The sequence below is a fragment of the Agaricus bisporus genome (assembly GCF_000300575.1).
Source record: "Agaricus bisporus var. bisporus H97 unplaced genomic scaffold AGABI2scaffold_9, whole genome shotgun sequence".
NCBI classification, from domain to species: Eukaryota; Fungi; Basidiomycota; class Agaricomycetes; order Agaricales; family Agaricaceae; genus Agaricus; species Agaricus bisporus.
Genome location: NW_006267372.1, coordinates 632136 through 645434, shown reverse-complemented (window position 1 = coordinate 645434; position 13299 = coordinate 632136). Strand labels below are relative to the sequence as shown.

At 44.9% G+C, this 13299-nt stretch overlaps 4 protein-coding genes across 4 annotated transcripts; 3 read left to right on the top strand and 1 right to left on the bottom strand.

Moving 5' to 3' along the window:
• Positions 1 to 1030: 1030 nt before the first annotated feature.
• On the bottom strand, positions 1031 to 1970 carry AGABI2DRAFT_194530 (hypothetical protein). Its single transcript, XM_006463772.1, has 3 exons — positions 1811 to 1970; positions 1687 to 1757; positions 1031 to 1631 (listed from the first exon to the last, which is right to left on the bottom strand). The coding sequence occupies exons 1-3, from the start codon at positions 1926 to 1928 to the stop codon at positions 1128 to 1130; spliced, it is 693 nt and encodes a 230-aa protein (XP_006463835.1). The 5' UTR covers positions 1929 to 1970; the 3' UTR covers positions 1031 to 1127.
• Positions 1971 to 3942: 1972 nt separating this feature from the next.
• AGABI2DRAFT_194529 (hypothetical protein) lies at positions 3943 to 4493 on the top strand. The gene has a single exon (XM_006463771.1). It carries the CDS (start codon positions 4016 to 4018, stop codon positions 4223 to 4225), a length of 210 nt encoding a protein of 69 aa, XP_006463834.1. The 5' UTR covers positions 3943 to 4015; the 3' UTR covers positions 4226 to 4493.
• A 250-nt stretch (positions 4494 to 4743) lies between these two features.
• On the top strand, positions 4744 to 5269 carry AGABI2DRAFT_194528 (hypothetical protein). The gene has a single exon (XM_006463770.1). It carries the CDS (start codon positions 5037 to 5039, stop codon positions 5247 to 5249), a length of 213 nt encoding a protein of 70 aa, XP_006463833.1. The 5' UTR covers positions 4744 to 5036; the 3' UTR covers positions 5250 to 5269.
• A 5668-nt stretch (positions 5270 to 10937) lies between these two features.
• AGABI2DRAFT_152889 (hypothetical protein) lies at positions 10938 to 12827 on the top strand (the record flags this gene model as incomplete). The annotated part of the gene is made up of 8 exons (XM_006463769.1): positions 10938 to 11094; positions 11157 to 11355; positions 11415 to 11474; positions 11530 to 11652; positions 11704 to 11976; positions 12026 to 12071; positions 12124 to 12398; positions 12452 to 12827. 8 exons carry the CDS (start codon positions 10938 to 10940, stop codon positions 12825 to 12827), a joined length of 1509 nt encoding a protein of 502 aa, XP_006463832.1.
• Positions 12828 to 13299: the final 472 nt, after the last annotated feature.

Here is a 13299-nt window from a genome sequence, read left to right as displayed (position 1 = left end):
AATGGATCCAATTCCTTGGACTAGTCTTTTTGGACTATCCACGGTGTACACATTCTACGTGGTCTTGACACACTAGAGACCAGAGCACGGATCATCGCCTGTTCATAACTGTCACTCGTTTTCGAACCTCGTTCAAATGTTTCACTCTTTTTTGACGTTGTTTGAATGTAGTCTTGTATATGTGTGTGTTGGTAGTTGTAGCATAAATGGAGTACTATGATGGTGTAGAAAATCCCAGCTTAAGATGTTGTGAGCCGATACTTAGTATTGCACAGCTCCGTTGAAATTACCAGCTAGGCGATTTAGCCGCACGAACATGATTTGTCGGGAACATTAATGATTCATTAAGCTCACTGGAGACCTCTATCATTCTGAGGGCAAAACGTGCTCTCGGCTACCCTGCCTGTATCCTGATAACGCTCCCGCCAATGAGTTGCTTTGTCCTCACCATTTTTGCAACGAGACTTGAGAATTTAAATATAGATCAGCTGGCGAGAACCAAGTAATGAGAATGATCTGATGAGTCTATTCTGATCGAACCTCATCAGAACTGTAGCTCTTCATGAACTGTTCCTGATCATCTAGGCCACTATCTCTCAAAGATTGATCGCAACTTGAGATTAACCGGCAATAAATTTTCGCGTTCATGAGCATTGTAATAATACTAAGATTTTCCTCGATAATCAAAGAAGCCTGTCATGCCTCTATCATTTACTCCTACCACCTTCCCCTTCTGGTTACTACGGTAGCCGACGCTCTCACGAAAAGAGGGTACATGTACTCATTAATTTCCTCGTAAGGTAGGCTTCTCTCGGCTGCACAAAATCGAATTGGGGCCCCTCGAACCCCTTGATAGCGCATGGAATGACACTACAGCCATGAGGCAGACGCCTCAAGTTTGTAGAACCCGGGTATGTAAGAAAGCGGTCTCAAGCGGTCTCTGGCTGATGAGTTCATGATCTTTCATCGTTTTATCATCGGAACCAAGATTATCACCGCAAACGGAATGATATTGAGATTTTCTAATAATCGGTAGAAAAGCCCACCAGGGGAAAAGACAGTAAAAAAGAAGACACGTGTAATATGCAACTTGTAGTCTTCAAGAAAAACCGCGAAACAACCATTGATCAAGATCCTTCTACATTCTCCCTCGTTCTTCGCCTAAAGCGCCTAAGATATCTTTCAAGCGGCCGCAGCGTAGTGGTACCCCAACACACCCTCCAGAATCCCGCGAAATGAATAACGAATTCAAGAAGTATGATGAAGCCGTAAATGAGAAAAACGAGTATACGATGTTCGAACATGAGCCAAATCGTGTAGAGCAGCGAGGGAACCATGATTGTTTGACCAAAGCCTTGAATCCATTCGCATACACAAAGGGTCCGTAGGGATGCTTCAAGCTTTTTGCGAAACGCTTTCACAGAGACGGAAGAACGATCCTTTTTGAGGACTTGAGAATACTGATAGGTGACAATACATGCTCGACTTGACACGAGGATGATGGAGAGATGACAAGAGGCGGCGAGGAAGCATAGAGTCATCGCTGCTTCTATCTCTATGTCTCCCATCTTTTGAGAGACTTTGTTGGCCAGTGCGAGGAAAGCGATGACCAAGGCGATGATAAACCCTGACTATGAGCGACCGTCAAGTGCGCTCAAATTAGTTTATGCTGGACGTTACACTTACGTAGACCAAGGAGGCTTCTGAGAACTTCGCGAGGTCCTCAAAATCCTTCGTCATTTCCGCGGCTTCGGAACCTATTTCTGCACATGAAGAGATATTCAATAGCAACAAATTGTTCAAAATATACCTAAGGAAGAGATGTCTTGGAAAGATGGATCTGGTAGGGCAGTTCTTCTTGAACGGGTTCTATAGGGAAGGGGATATGCATTGAGCGTTGAACTGCGAGATTTCTCGGTTTCAACCATGATTGCGCTTGCGAGGTGAAGGTCGCTAGGTGGAGAAGAAATGTTGTCTGGGTTCCTCAAAAGAACAAGAAGTTATATAGACTGGCTAGAAAATATCAGTTCCCCGAAAAGGAAGAAAGAACGCGGAAAAAAATTGAGGCGCGAGGCAAGGGCAACACGCCGTATCAATCAAAGATAGATTCATGAGATGGGCATAGTGAAACGTGTGGTCACAGATGTTTGAATGACATAGGAAGCGAATCTGCACGTTGTACGCTGCTTAGCCCTAGCATCGATGGCGGGGGTGCCGGTGAGTCGGAGGGCCTGATTGCCGCCTGTGGCGGTGCAGCCGAAGTACAATGCAATGCAGTGGCTAACGTGAGGCCTCGTGAGGTAGTACGGCACGACTGCAGTACAGAATCGCCTCTTAATTCACTTGTCTTGACTGCAGGCGATGACTCGGGGATCCGACTAGTACTGGAGTGAATACTTCCAGTACACGTTTCACAATTCAAACTCCGAAACACGGCAGCAGCGAAGCCAGGCGGCAAGGACTTCAAAGTATCAAGTTGAAACTGGCACTTGAAAAAACATTTCCTGGAGAACACAAGAAGAAACGGGTCTTGAAACAAAGAAGTAAAAGAATAAATAAACGTATCACCATCCCCTAGACACCAACAAGGCTCAAAAACCTTTCTCAGACAACACAAATTCAAATTCGTTGTCTTACTTGCCGAACCCGGCCGCCTGTATGTCGGAACTAAAGTTGCACGAGGCAAGTCCCTTCTACAACAGTTGACTTAATTCATGTTTCAACCGTGCGTATCAGACACGCTCTTATCTACATGGATATACGACATACCCATCTCCCTCATGGCCCAAGCCTTTCCTTTCCTTTGTTCCTTTTTAATTTCCTTTCACCCCAGCACGCATCAAAAAGACAAGAACTGACTCGGAGAAAGACTCAAAAGGATTTCAGAATAGAAAAACTCAATTCAAAAAGATTGCACAACAAAATAATTGTATAAACAGTTTTAAATTATACCGTAAATTACCAACAAAAAAACAACTACATATTAAAACTCGCCAAAAAAAAAAACTTGCAAAAAAAAAATCAAACAAACTCCAATCCATTCAAACTATGCCTTTGTTTCTTTCCCCTCTTACAATCCCGATGACTCCCCTCATCCTCATCCGGCCATTCCTTATTCCACCCTTGATACCCATCCCCACTCCCTCCTCTTCCCACTTTCTTTCCACCATGATGAAGATAACTCGTCGTACACCCAATATCCAATACCACCACATTCTCCCCACCCAAACCCTCTCCGGTGTGAGTACCAGTTGAACATACCACGACCTTCTCCTTGGTAGTAGCACTCCCCGACTCGGATTTACTGTTATTACTCAACTCCCATACCCATTTTCTTTTCTTCTCTTTCTCCTTCTCTTTATCTTTATCCTCTCGATCCCTGTCTTTCGAATGAAAAGGTAACGGAGGAAGTGACGGTAACGGTGGTGGTGGCGGTGATCCTCCTGACGTCCTCGGAGTAGTCGAATTATGATTGTTATTGTGGTTATTCGTTTTTCTTGCCGCAACAGCTGCCAATTCATCTAAAAACCCACGACTTATTTTCCTCGTCCTCGGTTTCTCTTTCATCTCCTTCTCCTTCTCTCTTTCCTTATTACCAAACCCATTTCCATTCCCATTGTTATAACTGCCAAGTGGCATCGACATCAACGTTCTCTCCTTCTTCCTCCCTCTCTCCTTTTCTTTTTCTTTTTCTTTCTCGATCACCCTTTCCCTTTCTTCCGAATGCACTTCAAACGACGTCACATCCGGTGGTTTCGAATACGCATGCATAAACGATCTCGGTTGTACCATCCTCCTCTTCTTCTGTCTTCCACCACCACCACCCGTAATCATAAACCCACCCAAATTCGTCCTTCTCGAATCCCACGACGACCCAGACCCCAACCCATCCTCTCTCGTCGTATCACAACATTCACCTTCATCCATCTCATCTTCCGAATCAAAATCATACAACCCATCCAAAGATCTTCTTCTCGCATACGCTATCGGAGAAGGATTCCTCCTACATCCAACAATGCCCTTTGTACCTTTGGTACCTTTTGCCATACCCCCACCACCACCACCACCACCGGTAAGAGGTATACCAGCTAGAGTGTTTGATGCAGCAGCGGCAGCGGCTGCCGCGGCACTAGCATGTGAAGTCTGTGGTCGAAAACTATACCTATACGACCTCAACTGTTCTCTTCTCTTCCTCCTAGACGGTAAAGGTCGAGTTCCAGTATAATACAACGACGAATCGTCCGAATGATACGACATAGGCGGTGACGAATACCCATGTCTATCATCACGTCTTGAACTTCCATTCGGACTTGATGGACTTGTAATGATAGTATTCCCAATCTTCAAACCCTCATCACTCAACACTTCTTCCACATTACCACCACGTCTCCTAACTCTCCTCCGTCTTCCTCCATTCGATTCTTCATCTGAATAATCACTATCCGCAGGTCTCGCATATATAATCGGTGAAGGACTCCTCTCTGCACCTCCACAATATAAATTATCCACAAACACTTCGACGATAGGTCCATTATTGTTGTCATTGAGAGGATTCGAAGAGGATATAGATGAAGTTGGTGATATAGGAATACGAAAAAGTTGATCATCATATTGGTCTTCTTCTTCGTCTAGAGTCCAATCATATGCTTCCAAGTCATCCAAATAACCTTGATCTTCTTCTCCTTCTTCTTCTTCTTCTTTGATAGGCAACGAAGGAATCGTCTCTTGTAAATTCGAATTAGATTTATCTAGAATATGGGTATCGTGAATTTGAAATTCGAGATGATCATCAATTCGCCTTGACACAGGCGAATCATAGCGGATATCCCTTTTCATATACAGGGAATCATCATATTTGGACAAGGCACTGATATAAGAAGAGGTTGTCGCGGTTGTAGTGGCAGTCGTGGGAGTTGCATTGACAGAAGGTGATTTCGGTGACACTGCTGAAGAAGGCAATGAGGGTGGTGAGGTTGTGAAAGGTGAGAGCGGTACAGTCGGGTTTAGATGAAGCATGGGCCGACGAGGGGAAGGCGATGCGGTCGATATCGGCGGTGGTGAGGCTGGAGGAGGGACCGGAAGAAGTCTCGGGCCGAGTACCGGTGGAGATACGGGAGACGTGGAACGAAGGAGATGGGAGACGGGCGATGGCGACAATTCGCGGGTGTAGTGCGAGCCAGAGATGGGCAGCCGCGTCAACGCACTGGGCGACGACGGAATACTGCGTCCCGTCGGTTTATCTGTGCTAACGAGTTTTGTGGTATCCATGACCATGCCCAATGAAAGTCGCTTTGGCGTCGGTTGGACCACCTGCACTGCACCCCGCCTGGGAGACCTCGGGCCTATCACCGAGGGTTTACGCTCAGCGGATTTTGATCGCTCCCGAGCAGTGGTGGAGCGCACAGCAGGCAAAGGGGGTGGAGGTGGTGGAGACGGTCTGGTTACCGGCGCTTTCTGGGGAGCAGGTGGATTGGGGCGCAGATCGCTCGGTCTGGAAGCAGACGCCCACGAGTTGGGTATCGCTTCGAGCATGGGACACGGTTTCTGACGATGGCCACGACCCGGCGACGATTTGCGTCTTGACGAACTCATGGGCGGGTCGAGTTTTTTTTTCCGGGAAGGAGGCACTAGAGGAAAATGATTAAGAAGGGGAACGAGTCTGGGGAAGGAAAAAAGGTATCAATCACCTGAAGTGGTGTGACTACTGGGATCGACAATGGTCATTGACTGATAACGAAGGTTGATGTTGTTCTTGCTGGGAGTGGGATCACCGCGTTTGACACCAGAAATCAGCACACGCGACGTCGGCACCTGGTGGCACGTCGACGACTCTCCCAACCCAGTACTGTCGATGGTAATAAGAGGCGTCGGCGTCTTACTCGGCCCCGGCTGTGGATGAGAGCGGAGGGTGGTGGGAACGGGTATATTTGGAGATGATGATGATGGCAAGCTTGAGGACGACGACGACGACGACGATGACGACGAGTATCTTGGTTCTGCAGTACCCATGGCAGAGGAGGAGAGGTGGGGAAGAGAAACAGGCTCACGCAAAACTCTCTTGTGCGGACCAAAAAACCATGTGTTCTTCTCTCCTCCTCCTGATTGATCTTGCGCTGTCGCTGGGAATCCTGACACACACAACACCATCGCGCAACTTCGTGATTCCCTGTCCCTGAACCCATCAATTCCAGCTTCTCAACCCAAAAACGAATAAATAAAACCACTCACCGAGAGTGCAAGTACATGGAAGGGGAATAGGAGTGAGATTGTCACCACCTTTTTTTTTTTCATTCGCCTTTTCAGGCTATTGTGTCTGCATGGTCGATGGGGCCTCGTTTCTCGTTTTTCGTGTTTCAGCTTGCCTCGAAATGCCAAGTCGTCAGGGACGACGCCTTTCCATAAATATTCACTTTCTGAAACCATTTTTCCGTTTCGGCTGCCCCGTCCCCTTCGCTCATGCCAGCCGTCTCCGTCGTAATATAAAATCTTTCCACCAGCCTTACAACTATCGAAATGCTGTTTATTACTCTGCTTCAACCTACTTTGCTACATAGTACAGTAGGGGCCCATTAAACCCGTCACCGTCACAGTGACCCTTTCCAACATTCCTCGTTTAGCCTACCCCGGTTTTCACGGGACGCAATCCCGTTCCTCCAAAAGGCCCACAAAAAATCATAACATGATACATACATGACGAGGTTCGGCGTATGGGGTATAAAACTGTGCTTGGCAACCGCAAATGGGACTCTTTTTCTTAAACCAATATTCCTTTTTATCCAAGGGGATGCTGTAGCGTTAGCGATATCCAATGGATCCCCCTCCCCCACATGCATCGGCCCCCGTAAGTATTCATTTGGTCTGGTGTCCGACACCCGCCCTCGTTTCTGCATGTTTTACGGTTTTAAAACCTCGAAACAAGGTCCATATGTAAAGAAAGTCCTTTGTTTCAGGTTTGCTTTCCCGCTGTCGGGATTGTTTTTCTACCGTATTGTTACATACGTTTTCTTTAACATGGTAAACTTTCAGGTTCAGTAAGCGATGACCACTGACACTTCCTCTTCCCCTTGCTGAATTATTAAGATAGTTATCCAAAACGTTTCTTACTTACTTACTACCCGAACGGCTTCCCTGAAAATGTCCGATCCCTACATTCTTTTACTGAGGCGGGTGTTTCAGGAAGGACTCGAGAAGTCACGAAGCAACGCTTTTTCTTTTTTCATTGCCGTTACTATGCAAAGTTGAGTTTTTTTTTACTCTGGTCAAATCTTTACCGTAATGCGATTTAATTAATCACACTGGTTGCGTTTATCCCCGACGTCGTTTACTAGAGCCAACTTTCCAAGAAGTATTCTCAATGTTCTCAAGGGCGATTTAATCTTCATCTCTTGTTGCTCTTGATAACCAGATATAGTTTAGCGCATTCACTCCGTTTTCATAAATCAAGTTCTTAGTCCCAAAGGAAAAACTTGTGATCCAACTATTAGTGTTTCTTTTATTTCGCTTTAAAATAAGTTTAAAAAAAACAACAAGGCCGCGTAATTGACGCTGTAAGTGTAGATGTGGAGTTTGGTGAGCGAATGAGAAGGAAGAGAGGTGATTGATGCTTTCCGATTATGTCGTCTACTAGGCACTGATATGCCATGTATTATATAAAGGCACATATGTACGTATACTACGTAGTATGTATGTACACCGTACCTAAGTTAAGACTTCTGCTCAACAAGCTTTAAGTTCTTCTGTTCACAAAAAATGATGCAAATGCAGATTATCTTTTGCGAACAGAGAACATAAAATGATTCATTGATACAAGTTTTATGCCACAACTCCTTTTGTGATCAAGCTACAAAAATAAACTTAAAGTTTGGAATCATTTAATCCATGCATCATGCATCATGATCAATCAAAAGTCAGATCTGTCACTTTTAAACGACGGCTCGTTGCATTTTCTTTTTTTTTTTTCAGTAATTATGAAAGTTCTTAAGCGCAATATTATCGGCAAAATACATAATAGTTTCATATAGACGATTTTCCCGACACTCCGATAAATAGAGAAAAAAACACAACTCGGGCGTCTCGTCTATATACCGAGACGGTCGGGAAAAAGATAAATAGATATAAATTAATCGTCATTATTGATCAGAGGCAGTCAGGCTAGCGCGATCATTGGGAAGAAAATTTCATTCCCAAATCCAAGCAGTCTTCCTCCGACCCCTTCATTTTTTCGCTGATAATAAAACTCCAAGCGTTCACTCGACGTCATTCCCGGGTCTACATATGAATCCATTGGTTGGAAAGTCACCGGCACCGGACACGTGTGTCAGTTGAAACAGGTTTTTTTTTTTGCAAATTCTGAATCTTTCAATATGCGGATAAGTGTGACCATCGGTCTTAAAACTTCGCAATCCACTTGTATTAGTGGCCATTAAGATTGTCCTTTCGCAAAGTCAGAAATACTGATAACAAGCTTTCACAATCAATTCTGTTCATCTGAGAGCGAAAAGATCAACTCCCCCAAACCCCTGAAGGCTCCTCGGCTAAAACAAAAGCCTATCTGGTACAAATCTCCCCGGGCTTCTACGAAATGGATTATCGATCAATCACTCTGATCTAAAATGTACACATGTATGTACACCGGTGGCAGGTCCCGTATTCTCGGTCAAACAGACAGGGAAACTAAAACACGGAGCAGATGTCAAAAATGGGATCAAGGAGTTATTGTTGGTCGTATTTATTTAACTACCGCATTTTAATTGACATATACCTTTATCGAGAGACGTTTTTTCTTGCGGTCATAAATGGCTATCTTTGAGCGAGTGACAGCGGTTTTTTTGACAGATCGATATATTGTGCTGGGTTTGGTGTAAAGGGTGAAACGGTCACTTTGGTGGTATGTAACGAACATACTTAATACTAATGTGTTGCTCAGTGATAGAGTCCGACCAGACCGTGGCTGTCATACCAACGGCCACACTTTGTAAAAAGAATATAAATGAGTTCGAGTTGAAATCGATATCTCTTCCATTATCTTGGATCCCAAAATAAAAAAAACAAAGTGAATATTGGACACATGGGCCGTCGCCAACCTTTTGGCGATATTTCCACGCTGCCAAACTTAAACAATGAGATTTTTGAATTCTCTATGTTGAACAGAACCGAAAACATAAATCTGATGTCTCAGGGTAAGACTTCAGTCAACTCGAGAAAGTCGATTCTCAGATCACACCAAGATCACATTATCATCAGGTCCTATATCTCGTACACTGTACAGCAACAGGGAAGCCACAAATCGAAGCCTCCCGAAAAAAATTGTATTGTCCGACGCCAAGTTCCTGTTCCACAAAGTATTATGCAGGGCTAGTCGTTCTGGTAACTCAGGGTTATCGGTCCCGCTGAACCGTCGATGCCCGATTGAATAGGTAACTTAGGTCAATGCAATATTTGAAGGCCCTCGATGACGAAAACGATGGAGTGTTTTTAATTTTGTCCGTTGGTATCTATTCACATTCCTCGGAGATGCCTGAGAACACCGAAGTTACGATCCACTGCGTGTATTCTTTCTTTTCACGCGATCTCTCGGAGTCCTTTCTACGATTCAGAGTAATATATAGACACCTCGAGAAGGATTGAACGTGTAACCAGAATGCATTTCAATGGGTGATCTTTGCGTGAATGTGTACTAAGTAAACCTGAAACGAGTGTGTCAAACCCTGTATCTAACGAGTATTCGAAGTACCTTCATCTGTTACGTCTCCATAGATATTAAACTCGAGTCCCGGAATCACTGACAGCTAATTAGGAATTGAACTCATATACCCTGTGGAAAGGTATCAAAATAATCTCGAGTTGAAAAGCAGAAAGAAAAGAAAAGCTTTGAAGTGTCAGAGAGACTAACGAGAGGCTGGGAAAGGTGAAGTAAATGATGAGGTGAAGCTGTCATGCGAAGAAAGAGTTAAAATGTAAAGCGACCGAGATTATCGCCGAGCTGGCTATGATATTCAACGAAATTTCGTGTATATCGCACAAGCTGTACTTAACGAAGAAAGAAAAGCCGCCTTAGATAGCGAAGCGCCCAATGATGCTTCTTTAGGATAATTATAAAAGAGGGGAAGAGATGTTGTCCCCACTTGAGTCTACCGACGCGATTGGGGTGATTAAGGATGGTGTACAGCGGAATTTCAAGTGGCTTGGGGGATTTTGTTAAAGTATGGTAATCGGCTACTTCAATGCTAGCCGACTCTGATCTTTGCTGTACTTTCGGCTTTATCATCGGAGACGGCCGACTGAACCGTAGATATTGCATCTTATCTACGAGGTACGCACAGATAGACGAACAAAAAGTCTTCGCATCTCAGTCAGGCAGTGAGGTCGGCCTTCATCAGGTGGCAGTGCAACCTCGATATTGGCTCATCGTGGGAGCCTGACGCCAGCTGACGCCAGACCAGCACCCAGGTGCAACGGTCCGCTCGGCATCGTATCGGATCTCCAGTAATCACGTCATGTGATCATACTCCCCCAAGTGACATCCCTAATTAAGCGACAAGTGGCAGTCTCATCCTATCCCACCCATCTGGGTTCAACCCCCATATACTGCTTATAATATAAACATATCATGAAGAACAGATTTACCGTGCCGTCAGCGATCTATCACGTCATTTACCCAGAACGCTTTGACCGAATCATCACGTGGGACTTATGAGAATTGATAAGTCAAGAAGTCAGGTTCATGAGAAAGGTTACTTTGGTTCGTTGTTGTTGGATAATCACTGCCAGCACACCCCAATCAATCGCATTCAATTGCGATTGCAACAGCTGCCACTCCACGATCAACTTGTGTTCGATTAAAAGGATTGGATACTTCTGACATACACATGTCAGTCGGTGGTGTTTCCTCTTTCGAACTTCTCCAACCTCATTTATGCATAGACTAACCAAACATTATGTCTTCAGAAAAAATGGGTCGTGCGTCACTGGAGCTGCGCGGCCATGAAGATGAATCAAAGATTGTTGATGCCGAGTTGGCAAAGACAGGCAGTTTTGAAAACATTGAGGTAGGAAGGTTAGCGAAATTGGAAAGCATTGGCCTGGAAACTAGGGGTGCGTTATCAATCAATTGTTGATAAATTTTACAGGGATAAATCTTAATGACTCCTACTAAGGCATCAAGCCTGTTCCGCCTGAGGAACGTCAAGATACACAGTACTACAAATTATTTTTCGTTTGGTTTTCAGCGAACTGCAACATCCTGTCATTCTCGGCCGGCACACTCGGCCCTGCCATATTCGGCTTGGGGACGAGAGATTCCTGTTTGACAATACTATTTTTTGAATTGTTGTTCTGCCTCATGCCCGCTTATGCGTATGCTTTCCCGTAGTCACTGATTCAGAAGAATTTTGTTGACGATGACCCTCATTTAGGTCGACTTGGGGTCCCAAGTTAGGGATGAGGCAAATGGTAATATCTAGATATTCATTTGGGTGAGTCTCATCCGTTGCACGAGGATCAGGCCGTATGGCTTACAAAGTGTGGCAGGTACTATGGAGTTCTATTGTGCTGCCTACTAAACCTTATTGGGATGTGTGGCTTCTCCATTTTGAATTGTATCCTTGGGGGACAAGCCCTATCGAGTGTTTCAGACGAACATCTCAGCTGGACGTAAGTTTGCTCCATTAATAATTGAGTCATGAATTTATTGGAATCAACTAGGGTAGGCATAGTGGTGATTGGGATCATATCACTCCTCGTCTCCTTCTGCGGACTTTCTGTGCTGAATTGGTATGAGCGTATTGTGTGGTTTCCGATTATCATCACTTTGGCAATTGCCCTGGGTCTAGGGGGCAGTAACTTGTCAGGAACCACCTACGAACCTGCCACAGCTAGGGGTGTTTTGAGTTTTGTGTCTACGTTGGCTGGTTTTACGATCACTTGGACCCCGCTCGCGTCGGACTTCTCTTTATACTTCAAAGAGGATGTCAAGAGGTAAGGTCATGTTTTCGTGCTAAGGCCTCGCGCTAACTAAATGTGGTAGCTGGAGAATCTTCCTGCACTCTTATCTCGGTTTCGTGCTTTCCACAGTGGGCCTAACCTTAGCTAATAACTTTGAAGAAAATCTAATTTCTTGTTCAGATACCTTTTCAATGCGCAGGTGCTGCAGTTATGGCTGCTGCCCCGTCTGTCCCGCTCTGGCAAGAACGTTACGCTTTGGGGGACGTGGGCGGCCTGTTAGAAGCAATGCTGCAACCTGTGCATGGTTTCGGAAAATTCCTCACTGTACTTCTCAGCCTGTCAGTGATTGGAAACATGGCCATAACATTTTATTCCATGGCATTCAACCTTCAGCTGTGTATACCGTTTTTCCTCAAAGTGCCAAGATATGTGTTCTGTGTCGTCGGCACGGCAATGTAACCGTCAAATTTCTCGGAACTGTTTTACCGAACTGACACTATCTTCATAGCGTAATCCCACTTTCCATTGCCGGGCAACACAGGTTCTACGATACTCTCATCAACTTCCTCAGCTTACTCGGATATTGGGCTGCCGCATTTACCACGATTATCTTTATGGAACATTATTACTTCCGAAAAAATGATTTCTCGTTATACGACCCCGAAATGTGGAATTCACCTAGTTTGTTACCGACTGGCCTACCTGCAGTGGCGGCTGTAATATTCTCGTTTGGGCCAGTGATACCCTGTATGGATCAAGTATGGTATGTTGGACCTATTGCGGAGAAGACAGGAGACATTGGTTTCGAAATGGCATTTGTTGTTAGTGCGATTCTTTACTTTGTTTTTAGGTCGCTGGAAATCAAATGGAGGGGTAGGATTTAAATTAAATATGTTTATCTACAAGCTATATAGAAATACATGCTCACGACGACGAGATAGATATGCTGTACTTTCCATTATCGGTGTTTAGGCACTGGCAAGATCTTAGCATCGTTTCCTCTCCTCTCCAAGATCTTGAACGTTTGTTAGAAAGCAGTCGGAGTTTAACGAATTGGATGGGTCAATACAAAGGTGGCGCGTGTTGTTGCGCATCAGGATCAAACCTCGCTCATCCGACTTGGTTCACACTGTATGGGCGGCAGGCATAACCCTAGACCGAAAACAAACGACGCATTAATACTGATTTCGCATGTGGTACACGCATTTATCGATATCAATCTCTCCTGTTGCCGAAACAGGCCGCGTTTACCCAATTGATGAAACATGGGTCCGTCTCAGCAGTAAAGGTCAGCACCCTCACATCCCAAATCAACACGCGAAGGTCTCAATGCCTCATGTAACTTATCAATATCTA

Coding starts and splice junctions, on each gene's coding strand:
- AGABI2DRAFT_194530 (XM_006463772.1), bottom strand. CDS start 1,928: ATGGTTGAAACCGAGAAATCTCGCAGTTCAACGCTCAATGCATATCCC. Junction 1,758..1,810: donor CCAAGACATCTCTTCCTTAG/GTATATTTTGAA, acceptor GTGCAGAAATAG/GTTCCGAAGCCGCGGAAATG. Junction 1,632..1,686: donor CAGAAGCCTCCTTGGTCTAC/GTAAGTGTAACG, acceptor GGTCGCTCATAG/TCAGGGTTTATCATCGCCTT.
- AGABI2DRAFT_194529 (XM_006463771.1), top strand. CDS start 4,016: ATGCCCTTTGTACCTTTGGTACCTTTTGCCATACCCCCACCACCACCA.
- AGABI2DRAFT_194528 (XM_006463770.1), top strand. CDS start 5,037: ATGCGGTCGATATCGGCGGTGGTGAGGCTGGAGGAGGGACCGGAAGAA.